Genomic DNA, 14,345 nt, shown 5'->3' on the forward strand with positions numbered 1-14,345 from the left:
TACAAATGACTGCTCCACCAATGTACTGACCTTTTATACCTTGTTCACGCAATATTACTGCTGTCTGTATATGCGAACATCGCTTCCCTTTAACTTTTGTCACCTCAGTGTACTTATGAATATCACTGTTAATGTTCAAACCTTGACTGCTGATAAGTGAATAAATATACTGAGAGGGCACAGTTAATATTCTCAGCTGTTTAAAGAGATACCTGCATGATGAACACATGTGAACTTCATACACAATTCAAATTATTTTCTTCTGTGAAATTAGCAGGTGCTTTGTGGAAGGGACTGGGCAGTTGTTTAGGCTACAGGGTCCCAGGGTCAACTACAGAAAAGGCTTCAGTCTCAACGGATGCAGGGCAAACACAAGAAGATAGACCTAGCAAATGTGGGCTTAGCCTTTCTGAAATGCACAAATCTTTGCTTTGAAATAAAAACAAACAACTAAAAGTGTCCTTGTTCCAAAGTGCAAATCTTTGTACATCCATGAAACTAATATTGATGCTGGGCAGTGTTCAATACCATGTTACTACATCCAATACATTGTAACATCCATGTTACCCACCTTGGCAAGCTGTCCACAAGGTGGTGGAGATATTGCCAGTCAAGCCTTTCCCACTCTTCAATGGCTGCCTTCCTGAAGTCATGCAGTGTGCAAGAAGTGTTCCTACCATTATAAATAGCAAGTATCAATTGGTCCTAAGCATGCTCAATGTTCGTGTCAGTAGATATCCCAAGCCATTTCCCCGATTCGTGTGTTCTAGGTGTTGTGTTCTCGTGCATTATTGTACTGAAAGATGAACCGTTCACCAAAATATGAATTGTAGGCCTTGGCAATAGGTTGGAGGATCCTTCCCCCAACATTAAACATTGTTCAGATACCCCTAAATAGTGATCAGGGCATTCAAAATCCATACATACCACCCCAAAACATGTCTGACCTGCCTCCTTGCTGCACCTGTGTGACTGCATGCCTGAGACATGCCACCGATATTTGGCTGCCTCCATATCTTCTAGGATGATGATCATTGGTTCCAAATGTTGTCTTGCTCAACTTCATTACAAATATTAGGGGTTGTTTGTAAAGGGTGGAGGGACCAAGTTGGTCATGTGGAAATAATTATGAACCATCTGCTGACAGAGCTGCCCCAGTTTCCTCCAAAAATGTTAGCACATAAATTAGCAGGTTTTCTTTGGGGCTTGTGATCCACAATTTGGAAGTAGTCGCCATCAGCTGGTGCTGTTAACTGCAAATGACAACTACGAGACAGATAATGTTTTGAGTCTCACAGTAGGAACTGAATGTTCATGTGAAAACAGTCAATTTGGCGCATTGTTACAAATAAACAATGATTTAATTTGCTTTTAATTTTATAACTGTAAAGCTAATATAACAACTAAATAATATGTCCACATTCAACATATACCACAATCACAGTTATCGTCTTCTATTATAGAATTACATGCAAACGCAAATTCCAAAACAGTTTTTATTTACATTTAATAACTTTTACAGATGATTGTACCAAACATGCTTTAAGTAAGGCAACTGGCATGACAAGGATATTCTCAACTGCTACTTTTGTCAGTGCTTTGTATATAATTGGCTAGAAATCATTCCATATGAGGACAGGTCAAATATTTTGCAGAATAACTTATGTTGACTAGAGTCTGTAATGCCCTCAGTATCACATTCTTCTAACCATTATGGCACAACAGAGAACTGCTATTCTCAGTAATACTACATTAAGAACATACAAAAAGGAAAAATATCTCAAAAGAGGTTGAAACCAGTAATTGGTATAATACTCATGAAGTTATTGCCTTTGTCAGTGCACTGAATGACATGAATAGCATTTACATTTACTATTGCTTTAAATTCCCCCCCCCCCCCCCCCCCCCCCCCCCCCCCCCCCCCCCCCCGTTAAAGAGAACATACACAATATTCAAAGAAGACACCAATCAAGACTGATGAGGTTTTTCAGGCATTTCTCGTAACTTCCTCATATGTCTGCAATCTTCAATTAAAAATCTGAAACGGAAAGAAAAAAAACATTAGTTCACTTTAAAAAACTGAAATACAGCCAACATGCATTGTGTGTGTGTGTGTGTGTGTGTGTGTGTGTGTGTGTGTGTGTGTCGGCGCGCGCACATGCATGCGTGCTCAGTATCTGCTGTACTTAATCTTTTTGCCTAAATGCTTTGTAACAGGTTTGGTTTTACCTGTGTCATCAGATTTGTTTGCTTCAAAAGTAGAGCATGTAAAGGGATTTGTATAAGTGTGTGAGAGAAATTTCCAAATCCTATCAGTTACCATTTGAATGATTATCAAAGTGTAATTATATGAATCATCATGATACTTAATTTAGCTACCTTCTTTTAAGATCATTCACAGGAATATGACTAGGAAACTGTCTAGTTAGAGAGCCCTTACTGTCTTGGAAAATATTACCCCACCTCAGAAATAAAAATCTCAGGTCTTAGCTGCTGCCATTATTATAAGGATATGAGTAAAACTGCCAAGTACAAAAGTTGAGATAAAAAAAATTGTTTTTGTACTTTTACATTCAATGCCAACAATTTGAAATTAAAATGCATGAGAGGGAATTGTACTGATTTGATTCCCTGAAGCAAAACAAACGCTGTGGCAGTGCAAGGAACAATAATCAGTGAATAAGAAGTGCTGGTATTGATATATAAGGTCATTGTCTGCCGGTACAAATGATACCCGTTTAACAATGGAATGACTAAAGGCAACCAGTCACTGAGCAGTCCTCAGGGTAAGTGTTAGAAAGACAGAAAACAAAATTGGCTGAAAGCTTAGCTACAAGTTCAATGCCCCAGGGGCAGACATTGTACAAAAGATTGGCAATTATTCAATCTTCTGTAACAGCCCATCCACCTCTGCAAACCATTGCAAAATGGATAGCATTAGGTTCTCACATTGCACTACGTATTAATGTTTTCCGTATTCAATCTGCATATGCATCACCGTAATGATGACTGTGTGTGCTGTAATTAGACTAATCTTGTCTCTGCAGTTCTTAGGCAAACAATATGTACAAGATTTAGTATATTTCTACATTCCTCACTTAATTCTATTTTTTGAAACTTTGTGAGATAGCTGGTGACTACCTTGAAGTTACTTCTTCCATTCATGCATGAACTATACCTTTACTCCTTTCATTATATATATTTCAGCCCGAGCATTTGAGTACAATATTAAAATTCAATGTACAAACATACAACAATGAATTTGTTCTATGGAAAGGAAAGTTTGTAACTCACCACATAGTGGAGGCACTGAATTGCAGACAGGGACAATGAAAAAGATGCTTTAAATATTAAAGCTTTCATAATAAGTTCTCCTTTTGCACAAGCACAATTCACTTTTACATGGCCGCTGACTAAGGGCCAACTGCAAATGCGTCTGACAGAGCAGCGGTCTGGTGGGGGTAATGAGGAGGTGTGAGATGGGGAGGAGGAGTGATAGTATGGTAGGGTTGGGGGAAGCTGCTAGAGCTGCCTATCAAAGGTTGCAGGGCCTTGGTGATGCAGGACAGGGCTGTTAGGTGCAGTGTCAGGAGGCCACACTGGAAGGGGAGGGGGAGGGAAGACAAGCCCAGCTTGTTATTAGTCATGCCCATGGAGAAAGTGGCACAGTGGATGCATAAATTTTATTTTTCAATATTAGAGAAGGAAAGTTGCTACTCACCATATAATGGAGATGCTGAGTCGCGATAAGCACAACAAAAAGATTCACACAATTATAGTTTTCAGCTATTAAGGCATCTGTCAGCAATAGACACACATACACGCACGCACTCATGCAGATGCAACTTGCACACACGTGTGCAGTCTCAGACAACTGAAACCCACACTGTGAACAGCAGCACCAGTGCATGATGGATGTTGCAACTGGGTGAGGGTAAGGAGGAGCTGGGGCGGGGAGAGGGAGAGAGAGTGTGGTGGAGGTGATGGGCAGTGAAGTTTAGACGGAGGGCAGGAGAGAAATTAAAAGACTGGGTGTGGCGGTGAAATGACGGCTGTGTAGTGCTGGAATGGGAACAGGGAGGGGGCTGGATGTGTGAGGACAGTCACTAATGAAAGCTGAGGCCATGAGGGTTACGGGAACGTAGGATGTATTGCAGGGAAAGTTTCCACCTGTGCAATTCAGAAAAGCTGGTGTTAGTGGGAAGGATCCATATGGCACAGGCTGTAAAGCAGTCACTGAGATGAGGGATATCATGTTTGGCAGCGTGTTCAGCAACAGGGTGGTCGACTTGTTTTTTGGCCACAGTTTGTTGGTGGCCATTCATGCGGACAGACAGCTTGTTGGTTGTCATGCAGCACAGTGGTTGCAGCTTAACTTGTAAATCACGTGACTGGTTTCACAGGTAGCCCTGCCTTTGATGGGATAGGTGATGTTAGTGACCTGTCCCATACATCCTCCTACCACCACCTACTCCAGTCTGGTCACTAACATCACCTCTCCCATCAAAAGCAGGGCTACCTGTAAAACCAGTCATGTGATTTACAAGCTAAGCTGCAACCACTGTGCCGTATTCTATTCAGGCATGACAACCAAGAAGCTGTCTGTCCGCATGGATGGCCACCGACAAACTGTGGCCAAAAAACAAGTGGATCATCCTGTTGCTGAACACGCTGCCAAACATGATGTCCCTCATCTCAATGAATGCTTCACAGCCTGTGCCATATGGAGCCTTGCAACAACACCAGCTTTTCTGAATTGCACAGGTGGGAACTTTCCCTGCAATACATCCTACGTTCCCGTAATCCTCCTGGCCTCAACCTTGATTAGTCACTGTCCTCACCCATCCAGCCCCCTCCCTGTTCCCATTCCAGCACTACACAGCCGTCATTTCACCGCCACACCCAGTCTTCCAGTCTTTTAATTTCTCTCCTTTCCGCTCTCCGCTATATGGTGAGTAGCAACTTTCCTTCTCTAATATTGTTACATTCCATCCTGGATTTTCCATTGTTTAAATTTTATCTTTCTGTTGACAGACGGGACACATTGACAATCTGTGCAAGTATTTGTTACATGTTATCTGCAGGCTGCCTTACAATGACAGCGCAACATAAATATTTAATCGGGTAATCTTTACATTCATTGTCATCTTGCCAGTACTTTGAAGATGAGGGTGACTTGTGTCACTTACAGTTTACAAGTGTTTGTTGTGCATGCGCATTTTTGCATTCAATCTGATGAGCCGCTTATGGCACATGTGTTGCCCTGGGAGTTAGCTTTGACACTGATCTTCACAACCTACTATTTTTATAGATATATCTGAAGGTGGGGCAGAGTTCCTGAAATCTGACAGTACAGATTTCAGTCAATACATAACTGTACAACTGTTGTGGATGTTTTAATCATGAACACTACAGTGGTTACAGCTTAGTTGGTAGATTGCACAGCTACTTTCGCACATGGCCTTGCCTTAGATGGGGTAGGAGATGCCTGTGACGTGACTGAAGTACATGGTACTGGGAGGATGTATGGGTAAGATCTTGTATCTAGGTCTATTGCAGGGATATGAGCTATGAGGCAAGATGTCACTGCAGCTTTCATGATGAGTGGTCCTCTCCAACTAAGCCAGTGGCCTCATGAAGGCCTTCACAGATTAAAATTATCCCCCCAATCTTGTCCAGAACAGATCTCCCATCAGACCCACTGTCCGGTCACAGAAAAGCACTCCTCTCATAACTTAGTACCACCCACAACACGAGCAACTGAATCACATTCTCCATCAGTGTTTTCACTACCTGTGATCATGCCCTGAAATGAGGTACCCCCCCCCTCCACCCCCCCCCTCCCACAGTGGTATTCATGGCCAAGCAAACCTACACAATATCTTTATCTGTTCCTATGCCACCTCTCCTCCAAACCCCTTGCCTCATGCCTCGTAACCCTGCAGTAGACCTAGACGCAAGACCTGTCCTATATGTTCCCCCGCTACCACCTACTCCAATCTTGCCACAGGTAACTCTTACTGCTCAAACGCGGGGCCACATGTGAAAGCATCTATGTGACCTACCAACTTAGCTGCAACCACTGGGCCACTTTTTTCGTGAGCATGACAACTAGCAATCTGTCTGCCCGCATAAATGATCACTGCTAAACTGTGCCGAAGAGACAGTTGAACTACTACTACCCCCCCCCCCCCCACTTCTACTCCATGGCACAGCCGCCTGATGCTGCTCCTAACAGCCCTATCCTGCCCCCATCAAGCCCTGTGCACCCTCTTATAGGCAGTGCTAGCATCTTGCCCCACCCCTTCTGTCCCTCTCCCTCACTGCCTCCTTATCCCCACCATCCATCTCCACAGAGGCAGTCCCAGTAGGGTTCCAGCACCCTGAGACACTGGTCATGCACATGTGTGTGTGTGTGTGTGTGGGGGGGGGGGGAGACATGAGAGGGGGAAGGAGGGGGAAGGAGGGGGAGAGGGGGAAGGAGGGGGAGAGGGGGAAGGAGGGGGAGAGGGGGAAGGAGGGGGAGAGGGAGAGGGGGGGAGAGGGAGAGGGGGGGAAGGAGGGGGAGAGAGGGGGAGAGGGGGAAGGGGGAGGGGGAGAAGAGGGGGAGGGGAGAGAGGGGGAGGGGAGAGAGGGGGAGGGGAGAGAGGGGGAGGGGGAGAGAGGGGGAAGTAGGAGAGGGGAGGGGGAGAGATGGGGAAGTAGGAGAGAGGGGGATGGGGGAGGGGGGGAGAGAGAGAGAGAGAGAGAGAGAGAGAGAGAGAGAGAGAAGGTTAAGGTCTCAGTCAATTTATGAGGCATGTCCAGATGTTTTGAAAGAATACTGATCATGCAATTCAGGCATCCAAGTTAGAGATTCAATGCAGCACACAATTTTAATCAGTCATGACTAATACATCAGAAGTAAAATATTTCAGTACAAGAAACTTTTTACAGCAGCAGTTTATTACACTCCAGACCGGATCAATTCTTGAATTACATGTCCCTCTTGCTCCAAGAGCAGCTCACAAGTTAAAGTTGCAGGCCTCAGCTAAAACCATTTTCAGTTCAGTGTATTTGGCCATAACTAGGCACTGAAGTGACTGAAAAGTTACCCAGGCATGTCATCGACAACTAAGGACACCCTTGCACTGTTAACATGAAAATGACATTGTATGTACTGGAAATGAAGCCCCTGCTTCCACAGTATTCACTATTTAAGTGTCAATTTAATTTAATTACACCTGTTCCAGTTGCTGTGCCAGTGCATTAATTATGTGAAGAAATCAGTAAGTCCTACATTTTGAGGGTATATGCTGATACTTCTGAAAACAAGTATTCTGGCTCAACAGAAGTGTTATGCACACATAACAGCAAGCAGAGGATAACATTTGAGCAGTACCAACAGGTTGAAGTGTGTTACTAATTCTTACGAATGAAACAATGATACCCGTTTCTGTATATTATTCTCTGTTAACATATTTTTTAATGTTGAAATCTAATATGTCAGAAGTGTGAATAATGGGATACTCCTAGAATTCTCCCACATGACTTGGGGTGGAAATTTCCACTCACTAGTTTTATACTGGCTTAACTATCATCATAATAAAAAGCACTTCAGTTTCCATGTTCAACCTCTGATAACAGATGTCTTCTTATGTGAATTGGTTGGAGGTCATGCATCATTTCCTTTAAATAATAGCCGATTAGGGTATCACGAAGCACATACTACTGCCAGAGTGTTACCAGATTTTTGGTCAACTGAGAGTTTATTAATTATTGTTTATTTATGACAATATAATGCAGATGGATGGATAAAAAATCTACTCACCAAGCAGTGGTAGGAGAAGACACACACACACACACACACACACACACACACACACACACACACACACACACACACACACACACACAAAGGTTTAACTTTTGCAAGCTTTCAGCACCAGTGGCTCCTCATCCTGGCACAAGGAGCCACTGGCACCAAAAGCTTGCACACGCTAAACCTCTTTGTATGTGTTGTTCTGTTAGTGACAATACTAGAAGCTGGAGACATTTCTTTATCTTAGAATAGGAAGAAATTAACTGAGCACAGAGGCAAAATAAATGCCAAAACAACAATTTGTGAAGCTATTTATGCCACAGTTCTCCTGACTTAAATACAGGCTTCCCACATGAAATCGGCACACCTCACGCTTGAGATTCAAGTAACAATGAAGTAATTAAAAAATAGTAACATTAAAGCATGTAATTACCTGTTTATAAGAGATGCTGGAAGTCATAGCTATGGGCATTTCGAGACAGTGTTGCCACTACACAAGCAATTCGACTAGAGATGGTTAACCAGTACGTGAACTGTACTGCTTTTATGTGGGATACCCTGTAGCTCATTGCAGTTTTCTAACTAAACTCTGTCCATAGAGAGCAGAAAAAAAATGTTTACTTGATTTAATGATAATCCAGTAATAGTCTTAATAGCTACAGTTGTGAAATTTAATTAGATTCCACTATAATACAGTTATGTCAATGGCCTTGCTGCAGTGGCAACACTGATTCCCATCAGATCACTGAAGTTAAGTGCTGTCGGGCTGGGCTGGCACCTGGATGTGTGACCATCTAGTCTGCCGAGCGCTGTTGGCAAGTGGGATGCACTCAGCCCTTGTGAGGCAAACTGAGGGGCTACTTGATTGAGAAGTAGCAGCTCTGATCTCGTAAACTGATGTATGGCTGGGAGAGAGGTGTGCTGACCACATGTCCCTCGATATCTGCATCCAGTGATGCCTGTGAGCTGCTGATGACACGGCGGCCACTCAGTACCGTTGGGCCTTCATGGCTTGTTCGGGCGGAGTTAGTTTAGTTTTTATAAAACAGTTATATCAGTGACAGTAATAATAATCAGCAGTTTATGGTATTTTGAGCACTGTATACAGCCAGAAACCAGAATAATTCGATGTATCAGGTTGGTGCACAAGTTCATAGCATTTTTGTTTTGCATGCTGGTAGGCCGGTTGCTATGGATTGATTTATCAATTGTCATTTTTTTATTTGCAGTTTACTGTTGCCATTTTAGGTTACGTATTGTCATTTGGATACAGTGAACGGAGCTGTGTACACTATAAAATGGAGTGCCAAGTGGAGAAATTGGAATATTTCTGACATATTCTTCTTTTCACTAGAGGGGTGATAGCAGCGGAGGCAGCCAAAAATATTTGCACTCTGTATGGCGATAATGCCACTGGACAGAGCACAGCAAGAAAATAGTTTTCTCATTTTAACACTTAGGCGCCGACGCCCGTAAAAATACGGGTGTGCGCGGCTTGCCCGAAAGTCCGGCGTAATTTTACAGGTGCATGTTCTCGTTCTTCCCCTTCCTTCCTTTGTGTGTTCTTACAGCTCCCACTTGTCTGGGAGGTGCTGTATGGACTGTAGTTTGAGTATTGGTCACTAGAGAGTGCGGGCATGCTGTGGAAGGGTGTGCTTCCCTTTTTACTTGTCGGGTTTTGTGAGTGGCGATTTTTTCCCACGTGGTCTCAGTAGTGTCGACATGGCGAAGCGTGGCTTGACGGACGAAGAAACTGCTCGCGAGTTATATCGTGATTTACACTCCTGGAAATGGAAAAAAGAACACATTGACACCGGTGTGTCAGACCCACCATACTTGCTCCGGACACTGCGAGAGGGCTGTACAAGCAATGATCACACGCACGGCACAGCGGACACACCAGGAACCGCGGTGTTGGCCGTCGAATGGCGCTAGCTGCGCAGCATTTGTGCACCGCCGCCGTCAGTGTCAGCCAGTTTGCCGTGGCATACGGAGCTCCATCGCAGTCTTTAACACTGGTAGCATGCCGCGACAGCGTGGACGTGAACCGTATGTGCAGTTCACGGACTTTGAGCGAGGGCGTATAGTGGGCATGCGGGAGGCCGGGTGGACGTGCCGCCAAATTGCTCAACACGTGGGGCGTGAGGTCTCCACAGTACATCGATGTTGTCGCCAGTGGTCGGCGGAAGGTGCACGTGCCCGTCGACCTGGGACCGGACCGCAGCGACGCACGGATGCACGCCAAGACCGTAGGATCCTACGCAGTGCCGTAGGGGACCGCACCGCCACTTCCCAGCAAATTAGGGACACTGTTGCTCCTGGGGTATCGGCGAGGACCATTCGCAACCGTCTCCATGAAGCTGGGCTACGGTCCCGCACACCGTTAGGCCGTCTTCCGCTCACGCCCCAACATCGTGCAGCCCGCCTCCAGTGGTGTCGCGACAGGCGTGAATGGAGGGACGAATGGAGACGTGTCGTCTTCAGCGATGAGAGTCGCTTCTGCCTTGGTGCCAATGATGGTTGTATGCGTGTTTGGCGCCGTGCAGGTGAGCGCCACAATCAGGACTGCATACGACCGAGGCACACAGGGCCAACACCCGGCATCATGGTGTGGGGAGCGATCTCCTACACTGGCCGTACACCACTGGTGATCGTCGAGGGGACACTGAATAGTGCACGGTACATCCAAACCGTCATCGAACCCATCGTTCTACCATTCCTAGACCGGCAAGGGAACTTGCTGTTCCAACAGGACAATGCAAGTCCGCATGTATCCCGTGCCACCCAACGTGCTCTAGAAGGTGTAAGTCAACTACCCTGGCCAGCAAGATCTCCGGATCTGTCCCCCATTGAGCATGTTTGGGACTGGATGAAGCGTCGTCTCACGCGGTCTGCACGTCCAGCACGAACGCTGGTCCAACTGAGGCGCCAGGTGGAAATGGCATGGCAAGCCATTCCACAGGACTACATCCAGCATCTCTACGATCGTCTCCATGGGAGAATAGCAGCCTGCATTGCTGCGAAAGGTGGATATACACTGTACTAGTGCCGACATTGTGCATGCTCTGTTGCCTGTGTCTATATGCCTGTGGTTCTGTCAGTGTGATCATGTGATATATCTGACCCCAGGAATGTGTCAATAAAGTTTCCCCTTCCTGGGACAATGAATTCACGGTGTTCTTATTTCAATTTCCAGGAGTGTAGAAGAAAGTGACGTTGATTTGTCAGAGGAACATATTGTAGATGACTCTGATGATGATGATGTGGACTATGTTCAAGAAGGAGTTTCTGACAGTTCATGTGTAATTTTTGTTCAGACTTTCACTAAAAAAAACTCTCAGAACGTAATTAAGATTTTATTTGCAAATACTACCCTTCTGATAGATTCAGAAGAGGAAAGAAGGTGTCCAAGCACTTCAGCAGCAAGTAATCCCGTCGATATTGTGCCTGAAGAACGAGCGAGACTGATGGCGAGGGGGAAGCCGAGACCTGCGCAACGCACTGATTCTGAGGAAGGTTGGACGACTACTGATTGTGCACCAGATATCGATCTATTCTCAGGACAATCTGGAATATGCAATGTTGTCAGTTTAGACCAGAACAGTGCACCTCTAAAATTTTTTTCATATTTCCTGACAGACAGTATGATGAAACATATAAAGGAACAAACTAATCTGTATGCTCAACAATGCATCAGGAAATTACGAAGCACAAATTCCCTTTCACCCACCTGCTCATTGCCAAAGTGGAAAGGAGTTACACTTATGGAAATAAGGAAGTTTCTGGCAATTGTAGCCCATATGTGTGTAAGTGTGAGGCCACGTATATGAGAGCACTGGTCCAAGAACCCTGTTGTGTCGTGTAATTTCTGTCCAAACATCTTGAGCCGTCACAGATTTCTTTTTATTTTGAGAAACTTCCATTCTTAGTGATAATTCCTTAGCTAAGAGGAAAGGAGAAACTGGCTATGACCCACTCTTACCAGGGTGAGCACCTTGGCCACCTTTTCTGACGATTGGTGTGGCCACTTTCCCTGATCGAATGCCATGTCGGTATTAGTGATCCACAGAAAAAACAATCAGACTGAAGTAAATAACAAGCAGCTACATTTGAAGGCTTTTGTTTACATACTGATATGGTGAAAAATTATTACTCTCCACACAAGTGAGGTAACAATAATAATATAAATGATTTACCTTACACCAAACAATTCAAAAACAAAAATGTTTTTATTGAAAGATAATGGAACAAGATTCTTCTGAAAATCTCATTGACAACAATGGTGATGTACATTAGAACAGGTCTGACTGCTTCTCAGCAGGCAGCAGCACTGTTCAAGGCAATAAATATGCAATGGCCACTTTTCCCATTCTGAGCATTTTACCACACCAGCTCCTACTGCTGTTACTGTTAACCTCCATAAACCAATATGTTATATTAATTTACATTAATTAATATCAGTAACTGCAATATGAAACATTATCACAAATGTTTTGAATGACATTTTTCTTTCACTCATTGCACTGTATTACAACAGCCTTAATTTGATTTCATATTACTTGCTAAATGCACATACACCACCTTTGAAAGTGACTATCTGCATAGACCATTCACAAAAGTCCATTACTTCCATTTGACATTTATATCACAGGAGCTGATCGGTGCTAACTGAGTGTGCTCATGCGTTGGCAGCATTGGAAGGAAAAGACAAAAATATTTCACCTTTTGCTTCTATTAACCCTGCAATGGATGCACTACATATCACTCAGCCCCTGAAGTAAGTGGCAAATTTTACTTAGCTCAAGGTCGAATCCACAGATGTCAATTAAAATTAAACAATCTTAAATATTATTGACTCTGTAGGTATTTTCATTTGTTACTGAGCAAGAAAAACAAACTCTTATCTTTAGCCGATATTTTCAGATCAGGTGTTAGTTGCTTCATGTATATTATTATAAAATATCGCCGACAACAGCGGACCGCACATATACTTGATTCAAGCTGCATGTAGCCGGTCGGACGTAGTTTGATGGCCACTAATTTAGATGATCTCCAAATACTGTCTTATTATTACACAGTGCTGTTTTTTAACTGGGTCTTAAAAGTTCTAGCAGTGTGACCCAGATACTGTTTAGGACAGACATTGCACTTAATCTCATACACAACCAATGCACCAAATTAGCATACGGATTTATTTCTACCACATTTTACGTAAATTGAATGTCTGTCACTTGCATAAAAGTCTATTCTTAACCTGGTCTTCCAGAACTGTTGCACTCTTATCTGCTACCTTTCTTCTATATGTTATCGGCATGTACACCAATTTTTGCACTTGATGTTCATCTTTTAATGTAACAGAACCTGTTCTCTGCGTGTCCTTTATTTTAATTTATTGAAACATTTTAGTAACTACTTCAGCCTTGTAATAATTACTTGCAATGACTTGCTTAAGAATGGCTATTTCATTTTTCCTTTCTTGCTCACTTATTGGTAGCATCACCAAAGTGTTAATTAAGGAATGATTTTTAAAAACTTGATAAATTTTTCATAAAATGAGTTTTTCTGTTTTCATCCAGATAGATATGTTTGAGCATTTGAATTTTTACATGACTGCTAGGTCTCACTGACATTAATAAAGTGTTGTAATGAACTACATTAAAATTTAATTTTATAACAGTATAGTAAGGTGTGATTTTTCCAATTTTTTTTCAAATGTCAAAAAATGCTTATAATTACTGCTGGTATCAGTTACATTGCCTTCTTTAATTCCATGTATTTTCTTCCACAACTAATATTTTTATGTGCTGTTGTGTCTAATATATGCCGGCATTGTAAAATGCACATTTTTGCATATATTATTATATATAGTTTTCTAATTTATCAAACAATGGAAAATCCAGGATGGAATATAATAATATTTTGAAAAGGAAAGTTGCTACTCACCATATAAAGCTTTCAGCCATTAAGGCCTTCATCAAAGGCCTTTGATGAAGGCCTCAATGGATGAAAGCCTTGTTTATTTGTGACAGTCTTTTTGTTGTGCCTATCTGTGACTCAGCATTTCTGCTATATGGAGAGTAGCAACTTTCCTTTTCATAATATGTTTTTAATTTACAGTTATTGACTTTATCGAGAGCACAAACAATAATAATAAAAATACAGTGCCATAATACAATAATAGCAGTGATAACGGTTTTAATGTAATTGTTATCTTATATAATTATTCTAATACTACCTGAAGTATGAAATGAATAACACAAAAAGTATTTCACGTTAAAATCACGTTGTTATAGTCAAGTTTTCCCTCTTATATCTTTACATTATTCATCTACAACATCTTTGTAAAACTTTGCCTCCTCTGGAATTACAAAATAGTTTAGTAAACCAGAAACATCTTTCTTCTTTCTTTGTTTAGCATATTTCATTTTGATAAAAGGGTGGATGTTAGTACTGTTGGATGGCATGGTTTCTCTCATTTCATGATGTCAATTTGTACTGGATGTCCACAGTATGTATCACTGGCTGTTCATTTTGAATGTTAGCT

The 14,345-nt window shown here is 42.8% G+C and overlaps 1 protein-coding gene across 1 annotated transcript in view; it reads right to left on the minus strand.

Annotated features, from left to right (window-relative positions):
• Window positions 1-1,918: 1,918 nt before the first annotated feature.
• The window catches only part of LOC126174989 (post-GPI attachment to proteins factor 3), a 97,204-nt gene continuing 84,777 nt past the window's right edge, over window positions 1,919-14,345 (minus strand). The window contains exon 7 of the mRNA XM_049921469.1: window positions 1,919-2,038. Within this exon, the coding sequence (XP_049777426.1) occupies window positions 1,969-2,038 (70 nt within the window). The 3' untranslated portion in view covers window positions 1,919-1,968. The remainder of the gene's footprint in view (window positions 2,039-14,345) is intronic.

The sequence above is a fragment of the Schistocerca cancellata genome, chromosome 3 (genome assembly GCF_023864275.1).
Source record: "Schistocerca cancellata isolate TAMUIC-IGC-003103 chromosome 3, iqSchCanc2.1, whole genome shotgun sequence".
In the NCBI taxonomy this organism is placed as follows: Eukaryota; Metazoa; Arthropoda; class Insecta; order Orthoptera; family Acrididae; genus Schistocerca; species Schistocerca cancellata.